This window comes from Onychomys torridus, chromosome 12, assembly GCF_903995425.1.
Source record: "Onychomys torridus chromosome 12, mOncTor1.1, whole genome shotgun sequence".
NCBI lineage: Eukaryota > Metazoa > Chordata > Mammalia > Rodentia > Cricetidae > Onychomys > Onychomys torridus.
In genome coordinates, this window is record NC_050454.1 from 10,040,312 (window position 1) to 10,054,817 (window position 14,506).

A 14,506-nucleotide genomic window follows, 5' to 3' on the forward strand; every position below is an offset into this window, starting at 1 on the left:
AAGTATGCAATACATTTTTGTAAAATAAATGACTGTTATGTAAAAGCACATGTCAACTAGAAAGTACAGTTTAAGTCTCTAAGTTCCAGAGCCTTACTGAATTATAATTCTGTTCAATGAACATGTAGCTCTCTCTCTCTCTCTCTCTCTCTCTCTCTCTCTCTCTCTCTCTCTCTCTCCCTCTCTCCCTCTCTCCCTTCATAGAAGTCAAGCAAAAGCGCTAAATGTTATAATTTGTAAAAATTCCAATGAGATTCGTTACAAAAGAAACTATTTGAAAACATGTCTATTTCCAATTGATTTTCCATACGAAATTGGAGCAAACTGCCACTGGGAAAAATCCGTCCTTCATAAGCTGTCAAACACATGGAGCAGAGAACGTTTGAAAGTAACCAGTCCTGGGGCTTGTTAGCCCACACAGCCCAGGTTGGAACCTCCAGTTTCTTCCTTCACAACTTAAATTCCTTTTCAGTGTCCCCAGTGGTTCTACTTAGTGCTCATCACGCCATATCTTCAGTCGTCCTCACCTTCCAGGAGAAGGTCAGGTGTTACTATCACCTTTGTTTGCTCCTGACACCGGTTTTGATTATGCCACTCTAGGGGCTGGAATCTTGGCTCCAGCATTTCAGGCTCTGTCCTCGAAGGATATGACTCAAGCCAGCCTCAGAATAAATCTGAAAGTCCCATGACTTTAGGCTTCAAAGTGCTCAAGTGAGAATTGCCTATGTTTTTAATTCCACAAATCGGATGATCTGCGACAGAAATGTTTTTAAGGGACAAACGGTGGGTAGGAGGAGCGCCCCGACACACACTGGGTTCACATCAAACCAGACCGGAAAACAGGTAACAGATACAAAATACCCACAAGCCAAGCCTGCAATGAGCGAAATGAAGAAGTGGCTGGTAAGTTGAACCTCAGGCTGTAAAATGGAATGGCCGGCTACTTTTGGACAATTTCTACAAGTCCATGATGGACCTTTGAAGCATCTTTGAGACTGTCCCACCAGCCACTTCTCTGCCTGGACCTTATCTCCTTCATCACCCTCAGAACTTCTAGATGCTGGCAAAGGACAACAGGCATGGCTAGGCAGGTGAGTTCCCTTATTTGCCCATTTTCTAGAACTTCACCCCAGGAGAAGCTAGGACGTGGGGCATCTGCTACAGGTGACTTTCAGGTTTCTGCTCCCCACCGACTGGCTCTTCACTACTTTGGAACATCTAAGAGTGGCTTCCTTTTTGCTGACAGTCCTACAACATAGTCCCCCAGGCCTCCTCTGCATCGATGTTTGAAAACCTGTCTCCATTTTTGAAGACCCTATAGGACTGTCACCTTGGGATGTTCTTTGCACTGTTACCAATGTCACCACGGCTGCACCTGACACTCTAACACTAATGGACATTTCCAACTTTCTTATGATACTGACGGGTATAGTCCACGAATTGCCTTAATATTTGACTCTGTATGTGAGGTTTATAACAGCCCCCAATAAAAAGGCAGAAAGAGAATTATAACTTTCATTTTCTAAACTGGAAACTTAAGACTCAAGAAGGCAGCAGCTAGCAAGTCTCCTATGTACTAACACGTTAAAGACATGAAGACTGGATATCAAAACTCTCGGTTTCGGGACCTCTGCCCTTACTTGAATTCTATTTATTTGGGGATTTCTTCATTTGCTTTATGGACTATTAAAGGTGCTAATATTTCAGGGCACTAAGAATCCTGTGGCTACGTACAAGGCTGACCTGGGAAGCCTCATTCTCCACTGAAAAGCCTCCTCACAGGTCAGGCACTGCTCCCTGGAGGAGACTGGCATCTTGTGTATGTTTATGCTGGCAGTTCAAGACAGCTGGCTGATGACAATTGACAATACAGAGGTTCTCAGCAGCTGACTGCTTTCATTTCCAAACCTCAACCTTAGTTTCAAAGGCTAATTTAAACAGCTATCTGTATGTGCATAACTGCGAAAGAAAACATTCTGCCTCCTAAAAGTATGTTTTAATATGAATGTTAACTAGTCAAAGCCCAGGCAGTCCTCATTTAACTAGACAAAGGCGTGTAACCCCAACACATTTGGATACCACGGTTCAAACTGGGGTCTTCTGCAGAAATAAGCAAATTCCTTAGTATATCCATCAAGGATTACCTTCACTGTGAGACTGGCCTTGTTACACACATTATAAAATAGGAATATGCTTTAAGAGCAGCCTGTAGTGAGTACCTCCTGCAGAAGACCTGGGTTCTATTCCTAGGGCCCACATCAGTGCTCACAACTATCTGTAACTCCAATTCTAAGATATTCAACTCCCATTTTTGTACTCCATCTACATATATGTTACACACGTATGTACATGCAAGCAAACACTCACACACATGAAATAAACAATTCTTTAATTCTCTGGCATGTCAGAGACTGTACGTTTACTTACCTTTAGATCTGGCTTTCTTATGGCTCTGTTTATGATGTATTCCTCATCTGTAATGAGAGGGTGGTCAGGAGTGAGACCAGACGTTCTGCTCAGTGCTGACAAGGAGATCCACATTACCTTTTTCCAAGAATAAGTTTTGAATTCATCCTGGGGAATAGACATCAAAACCCCCAGGAAGTTAAGAGAAGTCATCAGGCTAAAATTCATCCTGCAAAACATCATTTTGTATAATGTTGTGAGTTATGAAGCTAATGATCATTCTAGATGGAAATGTATATCATTGAAAGGTGACATACAATGCCTTTGGATCTTGAGAGACAAAGATTTGTGGTCATTTATTGAGGAATCTGAACAGAAATCCCAGGCACTAACACAAAGACCAAAGCCAGAGAGGAAGAAACACATTCTCAGATGAGTTCGCCATGACCTTTCAGTCCAGCTGGCAATTTCAGTGAAGAAAACAAACCTCACGTACTTCAAAGGACTGTATGTCCCTGTGAGCATGAGGAAATCTAACGATGGAACCACCCCCATGTTTCAAGACTGAACTCAAAATCCACTTTTCCTTGAACAGCCTCAGTGACACACCCCCTTCAAGAGAAAACAAAACAATTTCTAAACTATCACCACAGTGAGTTTGAAAGGTGCTCCACTCTCATATTTCTCCTAGATCACACTGAAGTAAGAAACAAGGTTTCCTGACTGTAAGCTAGCCATTGGTGTGGTGTTCTGAGATCCTGATCAGTGATAGTATAGTGAAAAGCTGAACAACACTGACAGCATGCATCAAGTGTGCACAGAGGTAACTGACCTATTAAGACAGGTGGGATTGAAGAAGCGCCCTTACAGCGTGACCCCAAATGAAATCATTTCCTTTGCAGTTGACTGATGCATTCCTCATAGAATGAAAGCAGGCATACAAGCTTGGGGAACGGGTATCACATAGCTCCCTTGGAGACTGGTGTGATCCTAAGAGCAGCTGCTATCTGAAAGATACATAGGCACCCACTTGATGTCTGATAAACCTTGGGGGCTAAGAGGGATGATGATGGAAGTCTAACCCAGAAAGTTAACGACTGGGAATGTAGATCAGAGCTGAGGTTCATCCTCACCCCCACCACACACACACACACACACACACACACACACACACACACACACACACACTTGCCTTGAAGAAGCTGCAGTAGTTGTAGCTGGGTTTGGTGTATTTGTTATGGCAAAGAGAAAACTCTTCTTTCCTGCTATTCCCTGGATCAGGAACACACTCCCTCTCTCCTCTCCTTGGTAGTTACATAGCTAGAGCCTAACCGTTCTTCAAGGTCCAGCTCAAAGGTTCACATCTTGGTAACTGTCCTGATTTCTCTGAGTTATCTTTCCTCAAAATTGTCAGCGTACTCAAGATCCTTGCCCCCCTCTGCCCTTCACCATCCACCTATCAACATGAGGAAGTGTATTAAAGGGTGTCAGCATTAGGAAGGCTGAGAGCCACTGGTCTAGAAAGTCTGAACTTTTGATACCTCAGTCTCGTTAAACAGGTTTACACCTTTGCAACAAAACAATTAACCTGATCAATCCTTGTACCTCAAAGAGCAGATTTACAAACCAACAAAGAATGACTCCCAGAACTTGAAAGTACAGAGAAGACTTATGTTTGACCTGGGCAGACAAACAACAAAAGCAACATTTTTTTTTTTAATTCCTGTAAACTCATCCTTCCGAACCAGGAAATACCAGTTTAACTTTGATAAGTAAATAAATGAAGTGGAGTCTGTTGCTTATCATACTCCAGACTTTTCCTAAGACCACTTCAACTCTTGGAGTTTAAAAGCAGTATAATAGCTCTCCAGTTTAGGCCAGTCCTATGACTTCTGTGATGTAAGAGTTCAGCACCCCCCCCCCAACACAAAATGTGCTTCTGAGCTTAGCTTAAGATCAAAGGTAATCCTATCTAAAGGTCCAAAGAGACATTAAAAACGGAGGACTTTTCTTAGAGGTGAGTTCAGTCCAGTGTGAAACGGTGACCTCTATCACATGGGGGTTTGTGATAGACTCTTGTCATCTTCCCAAGGACACTGAGCTCGAAGAGATGGCATTAGCAGGAATCTGGGCTTTAGTCAGAAAGTGTATGGGGAATGCCCTGTGTATTGGAGGAATCATAGACTAGACAGTGTCTCAGTTCCGCCAGGACACATTGACCAAAAAGGACGAGGAGGAACAAAGCACCAAGTTATATGACAGAGGGGTCTGTGTGAAAGGAAGCGGTGTGGAGGAGGGGAGAAGGGAGGGGGGAGGAAGAAGAGGAGGAGGAGGGGGAGGAAGAGGAGGAGGGAGGGCGGAGGAGGGGAAGGAGGAGGGGGAGGAGGAAAAGGAGGAGGGGGGGAGAAGGAAAAAGAAGGGGAAAAGGAGGGAAAGGAGGAGGGGGATGACCCAGGAAGGGAAACCCAGAACAGCCCAGCGTGTCTTGGGAGTTTTGACTGGGAGTTTGGGCTTGTCTATTGTTTTCGGAGTGGACAGCACGACTTGGGTAAACTAACTAATCCTCCACAATCTCTGGAGCTGCAGGCACCAAGAGTTAGCTCGTCCGGCATGCCTGCTGCCAGCAGGCTCCTCCCTAGCACTCCAAAGACACGCACCACCCTGTTTAGTCTACACAAGGAGGGAGAGACTGTGGAGACCTCGCTGTCCTGCAGAGCAGTGAGGAAAGGGTTAAGTGCCTTCGAGTCATGGAATAAATCGCACACACCAACTTCACACGCTGAAACCCTAGTTCCCGATGGGGCTTGGAGGAGGTGACTAAGGTTAACTGAGGTCACAGGTGGCACACTACTCTGGTAAGCATGATGTCATATGTGATCAGGGAAAGAAAGCCAAAGAGTGAGGAAACAGAAAAGGCTAGGTGAGGAGGTGAGGAGGTGACAAGGCCACACCAGAAACCAGCCCTGCTGAAGGCCCTGTGTTCCAAAGAATCAGGCCTCCAAGCTGTTTGTGAACATTTGGTCCTTCCTCAGAGGCCAGCTCTGTCTGTTTCAGGCTGGCTGTCCAGTGAAATAGAGACTGGGTCTCAGGAGAGGGAATCAAGATGCTGTACCCTCCTGCCTTCCCACACAGCTTTTCACTTTAGTATCTAGAACCAAAAAACAAGTGGGAACCGTAAGATTATTTATTATCAATTCAATTCCATTTATTTAATTCAATAGAGTAAGTACTGGGCACCTGCTGTGGCCGTATGCCACAGGTACTATAAAGGATGAAAAGTAAGCCCTGACCTCTCGCTTCATAAAGTTCATAATCCAACAAAAGGAATGACATCGTAAGAGCATAGCATTGTTAGACCTGCAGCTCAGAGACTCAGAAGGCTCAGGTTCAAGCTTGTGCCCACATGGGTTCCTCAATGTGGATCATTCCCCATGCGTCTGTCCCCATCAGCCACCATCACTTCTTGACTCCTATTTTCAGACCTCAGAAGAGTCCTTCCTAGATTCGACCTGGTTGTGCCTCTATTATGTAATCCTGCTGTGACCATGAGTTTTTCCTTATTAACCTTCTCAGTAGTTTCGTATTCATTTGTGGGGTAATCTGATGAACTTCATGCATCATGTCTTTATTTGTCAATATGAACTCCCCCTGCCATATACTTGCCCATGAGCTAGGCCTGCGGCCCACAACTGATGCTCCCAGAGTTTATGCAGAAAAGAAAAATGGATGGAGGGCTCCTGTTACCTCATCTCTGAAATGCATATGATAATGACTGTTTTCCAGGGTTGTTATGACAATTAGAATAACCACAATGGAATTCTATATAAACTGAAAAGTGAATAGTCTATTAATAGAGAGTAGATTCCATACCAGCATGACAGTCAGAAATGAAAACAGAGAAGGAGAGACAATAATTGCCTCTAGAACCAGAGAGACTAGTAAACCTACAAAGACAATAAAGACATTTGGGAGAAGGTGGCGTGGGGCTGAAGAATGAGGGCATGTCAGTGAGTGAGATGGAACACCCATTTTCTAGGCTCTTTGAAGGGGCGAGGGCGTCTCACTAGAATGTCTCTTAATAAGGACGGGATTTCTATCTGTCTGGTCATAGCTTAGGTCTAGTACCTGGTTGGAGCTTGGTAAATACGTACTGAATGACCAAATGAATGGATGAGCAGACAAATACGTGAGTACTTCTCAGAGAAACTACATGGGTGAGAGCAGACACAGAACCAAGTGTTGTGTGGAGTGGGAAGTGAGGGCTCTGAGAGAGCAGCTTGGGGAGCAGGAAGAGGAGAGAAGGAGCCTGTAAGTAAAAGCACCATTACTTACAGATAGCCCTGCTGGACCTGTAGCCATCAAGATGGCATTTGCATGGCTGCTCTGTGGAGTCCTGAGATTGGCGCTAAAGCCCCTGGTCTTGCCTCCTTTCACTGGAACACCACAATGAGGTGCCTTGATTTAGGCCTCATATCTAAGCATCACAAAGCTCTCGTCTGTAGATCAGGGGGCCGTGATGACATGTGACACACAATGACAATGAAGGGGAGAGTGTGTCTGTAATTATAACAACGATATGGAAATCACCAGGAGCATTTAATTCACGGCACCGATGAATGTAAATCATGTTATTTGCATAGAAATGAAGCAACACTGCAGAAATGGGTTAAAATTCACAAATAGATAAATGATGAATCAAATGCATTTTAAAATTTATGAAATAAGATTGTAATTAGACTCATCTTTTGGGAAAAAAGATAAAAATCTTATGCTTAGCACTGCTTAATAAGAAAAAAAGAGCTGAAAATAAGCTGAATACAGAGAATTTCCAGCAAGCGCATCATGGCTTTTTATGTAGAGAAATGACTAGTTAATCAGTATCTGTGATAATAAACTGTAATCTTACCGGCTTGAGATTGATGATAAATACCAAGCACTGATTTTTTTAATAAGACAAAGAACAGATACACAATGCGTTTTCGGGTAGGAGTCACTCCGTCCTCTTAATGGAAACTTGTTAGAGTCTAGCTATCGCAATATAATTCAAACAAAATCTCTAAAGTTGTCGCTTTAATGCAATAACCTAGCAGTAGACTTTTAAACTATTCATGCTGAAAGCATCTTTTTCTCAGATAGTTCGAATGTTGGAAATAATTGAGTTCTTGTCTAATTACATAAAGACCAATTTAGAAGCTCATTTATTTGGAGAGTCTCTGGCATAGCAAATCCATTTCAAATGACACATAAGAGCAGGTAATTAAAAATTAAAGTTGAAATCAAGATGGAAAAGGCAAGATTGGAGGGAGTTGAGGCATCTCTGATTAGTTCTGGAGGGCCAGTGGGAGGGGCTTGATATATTCTCAAGACTGAAAGAAAGGAGCTCCACGATGGGTGTAGCTTCCAGACCTACCAGTGAAGTGCTGGCACTTTCCAGGGTATGTCTCTTTGCAAACACAACTACAGAAAAAACTAGAAGAGGCTACCTGGCTGGTGAGGGATCGGTCTCTAGACTCCTAATACCAGAACATCTGTCCCTGCACAGGCATGCTAGGCCTGCTGGATGATGAAGAAAGTACACATCCAGATGAGCAGATGTGCCTTGACGATAGCAAGCTCTCTTGAACAGAAAGCTTTTGGGGGTTCAGGAACAATACACACACACACACACACACACACACACACACACACACACACATGTGCACAGACATATACACATATTCATACACACAGAGAGACACACATATCTACTACACATAAGCACAGACATATATACATACACATACACACACACACATATCTACATACACACACATAAGCACAGACATATATACACACACACACACACACACACACACACACACACACACACACACACACACACACATGGAGAAAAACTGGCTTGTATGATCTACTTCACAGTCTATAAGTGGTTTCACTAGCCCCATTTTACAAATGGAATAACCAAGGTTCTGAAAACCTGGTAACAAACTTCCAGAGCTAGGACTGGAAGTCTGGCTTTAGACAGCAAATCCCACAAGGTCCCATGAGCCCATGCACAGGCACCTTCTGGTTTTTACTTGTTACTGCTCTTGTGTAGCCTGAAGGTTTCTGACTACACTCTTCCTCCTCTCTGTTTCTTTTAACCTGTTTGCCCCTCCATTTCCTTCACTTCCCTACTTACATTTTTCCTTGCCCATTTCCTCTTATTTCCATCTGTGCCCTGGGCCTGTGAGCAGCATTGGGGGAGGGGCATGGGCTGGCCAGAAAAAGAATCCTTCAGAGATGTAGCTTGTGAAAGGCAGAGGGCTCCTCCACTTCCAGGGCTCTGCTTCTAATGCAGCAAGAATGTTGCTGTCTGGGAGCCAGTTTGGTGCAATGCAGAGTTAAATTCCTTTCATGCTATGGGGTCAGCCTTATGGGTTCTTAATTCACACAGAATGATGTCCTAATTAAAGGATCCAGAACTGGGTATGTAACACTGTGGTAGAATACTGGCTGACCACATGCAAGGCTCTAGGTTTATCCTCACCACCATAAAAAAGGAACCCCAAGACTCTTAACAGTCATATGTGCTGCTCTTCTCTCTTGCTACATAGATAAAATATTTATCTAGAAGGACTGGCACAAATAAAAATGTGTTACAGTCCCATAAGAGGAATGGTTCTCTGTGTCCCCCAATATATTATACACCCTAATAACTCTCTGACTCTTTTGCCTCCCATAGGGTTGCCCCCCAGGAGGCCTGCTGTTTTCTAAGGGGAAACAGGGGGAGTAGATTGGGGTAGGAAAGAATCCTCCAAGAGACTGTCACTTCCTTCCCTCAATAGGAGTACCATGTCTACCTATCAGTCACCCCGTACAGATGCTGGAACTGGGAGTATCAGTTAACATATAAGAACTGGGAGTATCAGTTAACATATAAGAACTGGGAGTATCAGTTAACATATAAGAAAGCCTCTCCCCTTATGGACCTTGCTTTCCTGTGGGGGGTCGGGGGAAGGATGATACATGTGGTCTCGGTGCCATGAGTGCCACAAGGAAGTGACATGAAGTTAAGCTGGGAGAGCCTCACCTGATGCCACAGCCTTGAAATAGCAGACTGGCAATGACCTCAGTGACAAAATGGTTGTATTTTATGCCCTAGTATTTCTGCAGAACAGGACACAAGCATATCAAAATCTATGGTTCTCCTCATCAGTACAGGGAGACAGCAGCTTCCTCAGTGGGATGCTCCTCATCTCTCAAACTCCCTAGTCCCTTTTCCAGAGTCATTCCTGTGGAGGCCAGAAGCATCTATGTGCCAGGCTTAAAGTCAAGGGTCAGTAGGAATTTAGAATTAGTGGCTTATAGACTTGACTTAACTACTCTACACTACCTACTATTTCAGCAAACAAAATGTTTATGTTGGCTCTATCATTTGCTAAAGTCTCAATTTTAAAGGAACTACCCTGTGAAGTAACTCTTCTTAAGAAATCCTAGTGTAGACAAATTTCTGGGTTCTGGGCAGGTATACTGTGATGGAGGAGCCTACCCAAGTACCACCTGCCTTGGGGATATCTCCCACAATCACCTTACAACCCAGTATCCAGGAAAAGGGACACCATCTACAAAAACAGATGTATACTTACAGTCGTCTTCAGCAACACAACATCTGCTTCTTGTAGGGAGCATGGGACACAGTTTGCCCACACGTGCCAAGCTGGTCTCCAGTAAAACACCAAAGGGAGGATTCCCAGAGAGAAGATGGATCCAACGAGACAGAGAGCTTTCCGACAGCCTTGAGTCTGATAGCCAAATATTTCCTGAAATAGAACAAAAATGATCCCAAGTGTTGGTCAAAGTTGGAACAAACACTACCTTTAGGGATGAAATGGAGGTAGGGAGTGAATGGTCTGGTGAGGGAAGACAGGCAAGGGGGCAGAGAGTAGAAAGAATGAAGTCAGAATCCTGACCAAGAAAGAAGTCTCAGACATGATTCCTGACCTCCAAGAAGGAACCTTTTCTTTAGCCAGGAAAGGCACTGTCAAACCACCAAGCGACCCTGGGCTAAACATTTTCCTGGGTGCTCAAAGATATGATGTTAAGTCTCCCCAGTCACCTCTACTCCTGTGTCATTCCTAAAATGAGATAATACTCCCTTCATTGAACAAATAATGCAAAGGAGCTCAAGACAGCAGATACACTGTCTTGTCCAAAGCCACACACCTAGAAGCTCTGGGGCTAAGTCTTGGGCAAGCCCAATTCTGTCAGCTGCCACACCTAGAATTTGGTTCACAATTGTTATAAGCATGACCACAGCCATGTGACAAGCTGTGAATACTAGCAGATGACAGTAGCCACATGATACCAATGACTCTAGAGTTAGCAGCCTCAATAGCAGTTGAAACAGGAAACAGGCCTTGAATTTAGAGCAGTATTTAATGAAGGAATTTGACCACAAGGGATTAGTGGCCAACTTGCTTTGTGGTTCTGCTGTTTGCTCTGACTCCCTTGTTCAATAACAAAAGAATTTTCTACCCAAAAGGAAATGCCATGGAGATCATTTGCTTGTTAAGCAGCTCTTCCGTGCTGTGAAGGATGATTACTCCACCCTGAAAAATACACATTGAAAGAGGGGTATCATCTCTGATATTTGATAACCTAGACAAACTTCCTTTTGAGGACCATGGGGGGCAGAACAGAAAAGCACGTCGGAAGTGAGTAGCCTTGGTCCCACAACTGTAGGCCACAAAGTCAAGGTAGAACTCATGCTAGTTACAATGGCTGAAATTGAGAGGGAGTGAGTTTGCTGGGTAAAAGCACAACAGGACAGACTGGGGCACTTCATTTTCAGAAATCAGTGTTGCCATTTGCAAGGCATGTGAATATTAGTAAGCTATGCAATCCATTTGTCACCCACAAAAATGGGACAGTGATAGCACAAAGTTACTGTAGGGTGGAAGTAACTGAACATGTGTAAGTCTACATCCGAATCTCTCCTGCTGCTGCTGCTAATGATGATGGTGGTGGTGGTGGTGGTGGTGGTGGTGGTGGTGGTGGTGGTGATCTAGATGTCGATGATGCTCCTGCTAACATTACTATGACTTGGTTCCAAAGCCCCAACAGAGACATGAAACCCTAGGCCCTGATTTATAGGTAGTTAGATCCAAGAATCCCTAGTGTTAACCACTGTGCTTTTGTGAGTCTGTGTCTTAAGGTAACAACTACACTGAACATCTGCGGGGCTTTACCCACCAACCCCACAGCTCCCCAGAATTTTCTTGAGTGCAAGAAGCAGGAAATATTAGATAGAAGGATTTAGAGTCTGGAGATAAACAAATAGAAAATAAAGGATCACCTCGAGAGGGCCTGGAACCTATTCCAACCGGCCCTGACTGTCTCTGCCCCCGGATATTTATAGAGTTGCCAAGGGGTAGAGCAAAAGACATTCCCCCAGCATAGCCAAGTCCAGACCATATCAGACACCAGCACTCAGGCCTGTGGTCCTAATCATCCTCTCTATGAGGACCTGCTTGGGTAAAGCCACAAGGAACCTGAAAATGGGCTCCCACAAACATCAAACTTGACATCACCAACTTCTCTATCTAGTGTGATGAAGACTACATCAACAGAGAAGTGTCTATGACTCTTGGCTGCAAGGTACTCCAGTGTGTAATTACTAGATTCCTTCCTAGCACACTAGTGCAGTCATGGGAGATGAAGAGCAACTTGCCATGTTATCTAATTCAGTATGACCTTTCTGAAATGCTCCTAACTCATTTTACAGGGTAGACATCTATCCTGATGTGATACCTCTCTGTTGAAGCTCAAAGCTACTTACTGCTTTCCAGGTGCCAAGACTGGACAAGCTTAGCTCCACATCCAACCTGCAGCCTTGCTTATTAATCCCACTCTAACTGATGTGCCTTCCTGAGTCCTTCCCATGTCCTCTCCTGGTCCACAGCTTTGCATAGATCAGCTTCTACTCTCCAGTCTTGTCATTCTATCACTTTCTAAAAGTAGTGTTTAGATGTTTTCATATATTGGCAGGGGAGCCCCGTGTAATTTTTATGAGTTACTCTGTGCCAATGTGTCAACTTCTCCATTAGTGTTTGAAAGTGTCCTCATGGTCATCATCAAAAGAGAGTAAGCAGAAATTAGTATCTCCCTTCTCTAGTTAAGAAAGCTCAAGTTCAAAGTTATCATATATAAATTGTTTTTACCTGTAACTGATCATTACTGAGATGACACTGCTAGCAGCTAACAATTGTTGGGCATTTACAAGTCTCTCTCTAAGTACTTTATAAATATTCTCTTACATGGTTGGAAAAAATTAAATGTATTTCCCAAGGCACAAGGCCCAACATAACTCAAAACTGACTGCAACACACAGAAAATAGGGTGAACTGCTGTTTCTAATCGGTCCCTTCTTTCTCTATCCTTAATTTCAGTTTGACTTAATTTAACAAGTTTGTTAAGTGTTATCCAAAGAGCAGACATGTAGACCATGACAGAGGTGAAACAATGTCTCTAGTCTATAGACATTCACTAGGTTAAGGGGGAAAGGAACTGTAAGGTTAAGCAAAGAGCAATGGAAAGATCTACAGCAGGTGGCCAAATCCCTTATTGTCCAAATGTGGTCATGAAGCCTATTGTTAGTGCCATTACTAACCTCAGAATAACAGGAGTAGACAGTGATGCTGGCAAGCCAACCCTATCCATCTCTCTTAGGCCACCCTATACCCCCACTGGAGGACACTGCCCCTTCCCTTAGTGGCTCATTATCTGTGATACACTGTTAAATTTTCTGTAGAAAGAGTCAAAAATTGTGCACAAGGCATGTTCAATTGTTGCTTGTTGAAATAAGTTAATTTCACTGACTTGAAGTGAATATTGTATGACCAGAGCTATTGACAGACAGGGGTGTAAGTTGTAAAGGTTAGCATGGTACCATCATCGTCATCTGGTACTGGTTTGCTTCTTATGTGATGGAGTGTCTGCCATATTTTTGAATATGCTTGAAGCAGTTGTTCTGTCCCATTCCCCCCACCCCATTCCCCAACTGCTGTCACCTCCCACAGAAAGAGACTGATGAGCCAAAAAATGACATTAGAAAAATGTCCAAAGAATGCTATACAGTAATCAACTTATGGCAGGCTTCATGCATCACAGAACAGCACTGCATTGCTCTCCTTAACCTCTCACCCATGCATCCTTCCTCATAGAAACACAGAAACACATACACACTCCTCACGGGGGTGAGACCCTGTTCTAGAAAAATCATGAGGCCACCTCAAGCTGATCTTCAGGAGGAGTTCACTCTCGGAAACATATCTGTGGGCCTGACACAAAGACTTGGTTGATGCAGAATTGTGATGACACGAAAACGTGAAGGTGTAAGTGAGAGTGATGTCTGGAACAGGACAGTGGCTATCTCCAAAGAATCTTCCCCGTGTGATGTCATCCTATAAGGCCCCAACAAGTCCTCAGAGTAGCCCTCAGCCTAGGAGTCCCAGGACCTCCCAGTACAATGACCTTTCATAGGAGGGCTGAAGACCAGCAGATTTCAGAAGCTGAGCATGCCAAAAGAGGGCAATAAATGCAGCTGTCATGCCCACCAGGAAAACAGGTGTGTTAACACTGAGAACATGTCGCTTTCCAGTAGCACCATTTCCACAGTCAGGATTTTTCTGTCTCTGGAGTCCAGTGCAAAAAGGGTTCTTAAAATGGGCTACAACCATCACTCAGACTGATCATTATGCCTTGCTTTAAACACATTAATTCATTCAATCATATTTCAATCAAATCATGCTAGCCTAGATACCTTTGCATCTCTCTGCAGACTTCATTAAGCATTTGAAAGCTTTAAAAAAATCAAATTTTTAAGACTTTACCTCCCTGAAGACAATCTCTTTCCCCTTATTTCCAAATGTTGGGTGTGAAAAGAATGTTTCACTGTAAGTTGCACGTGTTATAGTAGACTGTGTTAAGTGTCTGTGATTTTTCTCCTCGCTTCTGCTCTAGGATCTACAAAACTTCTGTCCTGGTAATTTCTCATTTGCAACTCTTAGGCAAAAGGAGAATTCCACAAGCTTCTAAGTTAATTTGAAGTTTGGATTCA

General features: G+C 43.7%; 1 protein-coding gene across 12 annotated transcripts in view; it reads right to left on the reverse strand.

Annotated features, from left to right (window-relative positions):
- Atp13a4 (ATPase 13A4) overlaps nucleotides 1-14,506 on the reverse strand; it is a 120,843-nt gene that overhangs the window by 64,818 nt on the left and 41,519 nt on the right. For 11 of the 12 annotated variants that reach the window (XM_036203205.1, XM_036203207.1, XM_036203208.1 and 8 more), the window contains exons 2-3: nucleotides 10,035-10,208; nucleotides 2,428-2,574 (exon numbers count right to left, since the gene is read on the reverse strand). In XM_036203205.1, the coding sequence (XP_036059098.1) occupies nucleotides 2,428-2,574; nucleotides 10,035-10,208 (321 nt within the window). Of the gene's footprint in view, nucleotides 1-2,427; nucleotides 2,575-3,238; nucleotides 3,414-10,034; nucleotides 10,209-14,506 lie in introns of those variants that run through there. The other variant, XM_036203211.1, reaches the window with a different exon arrangement.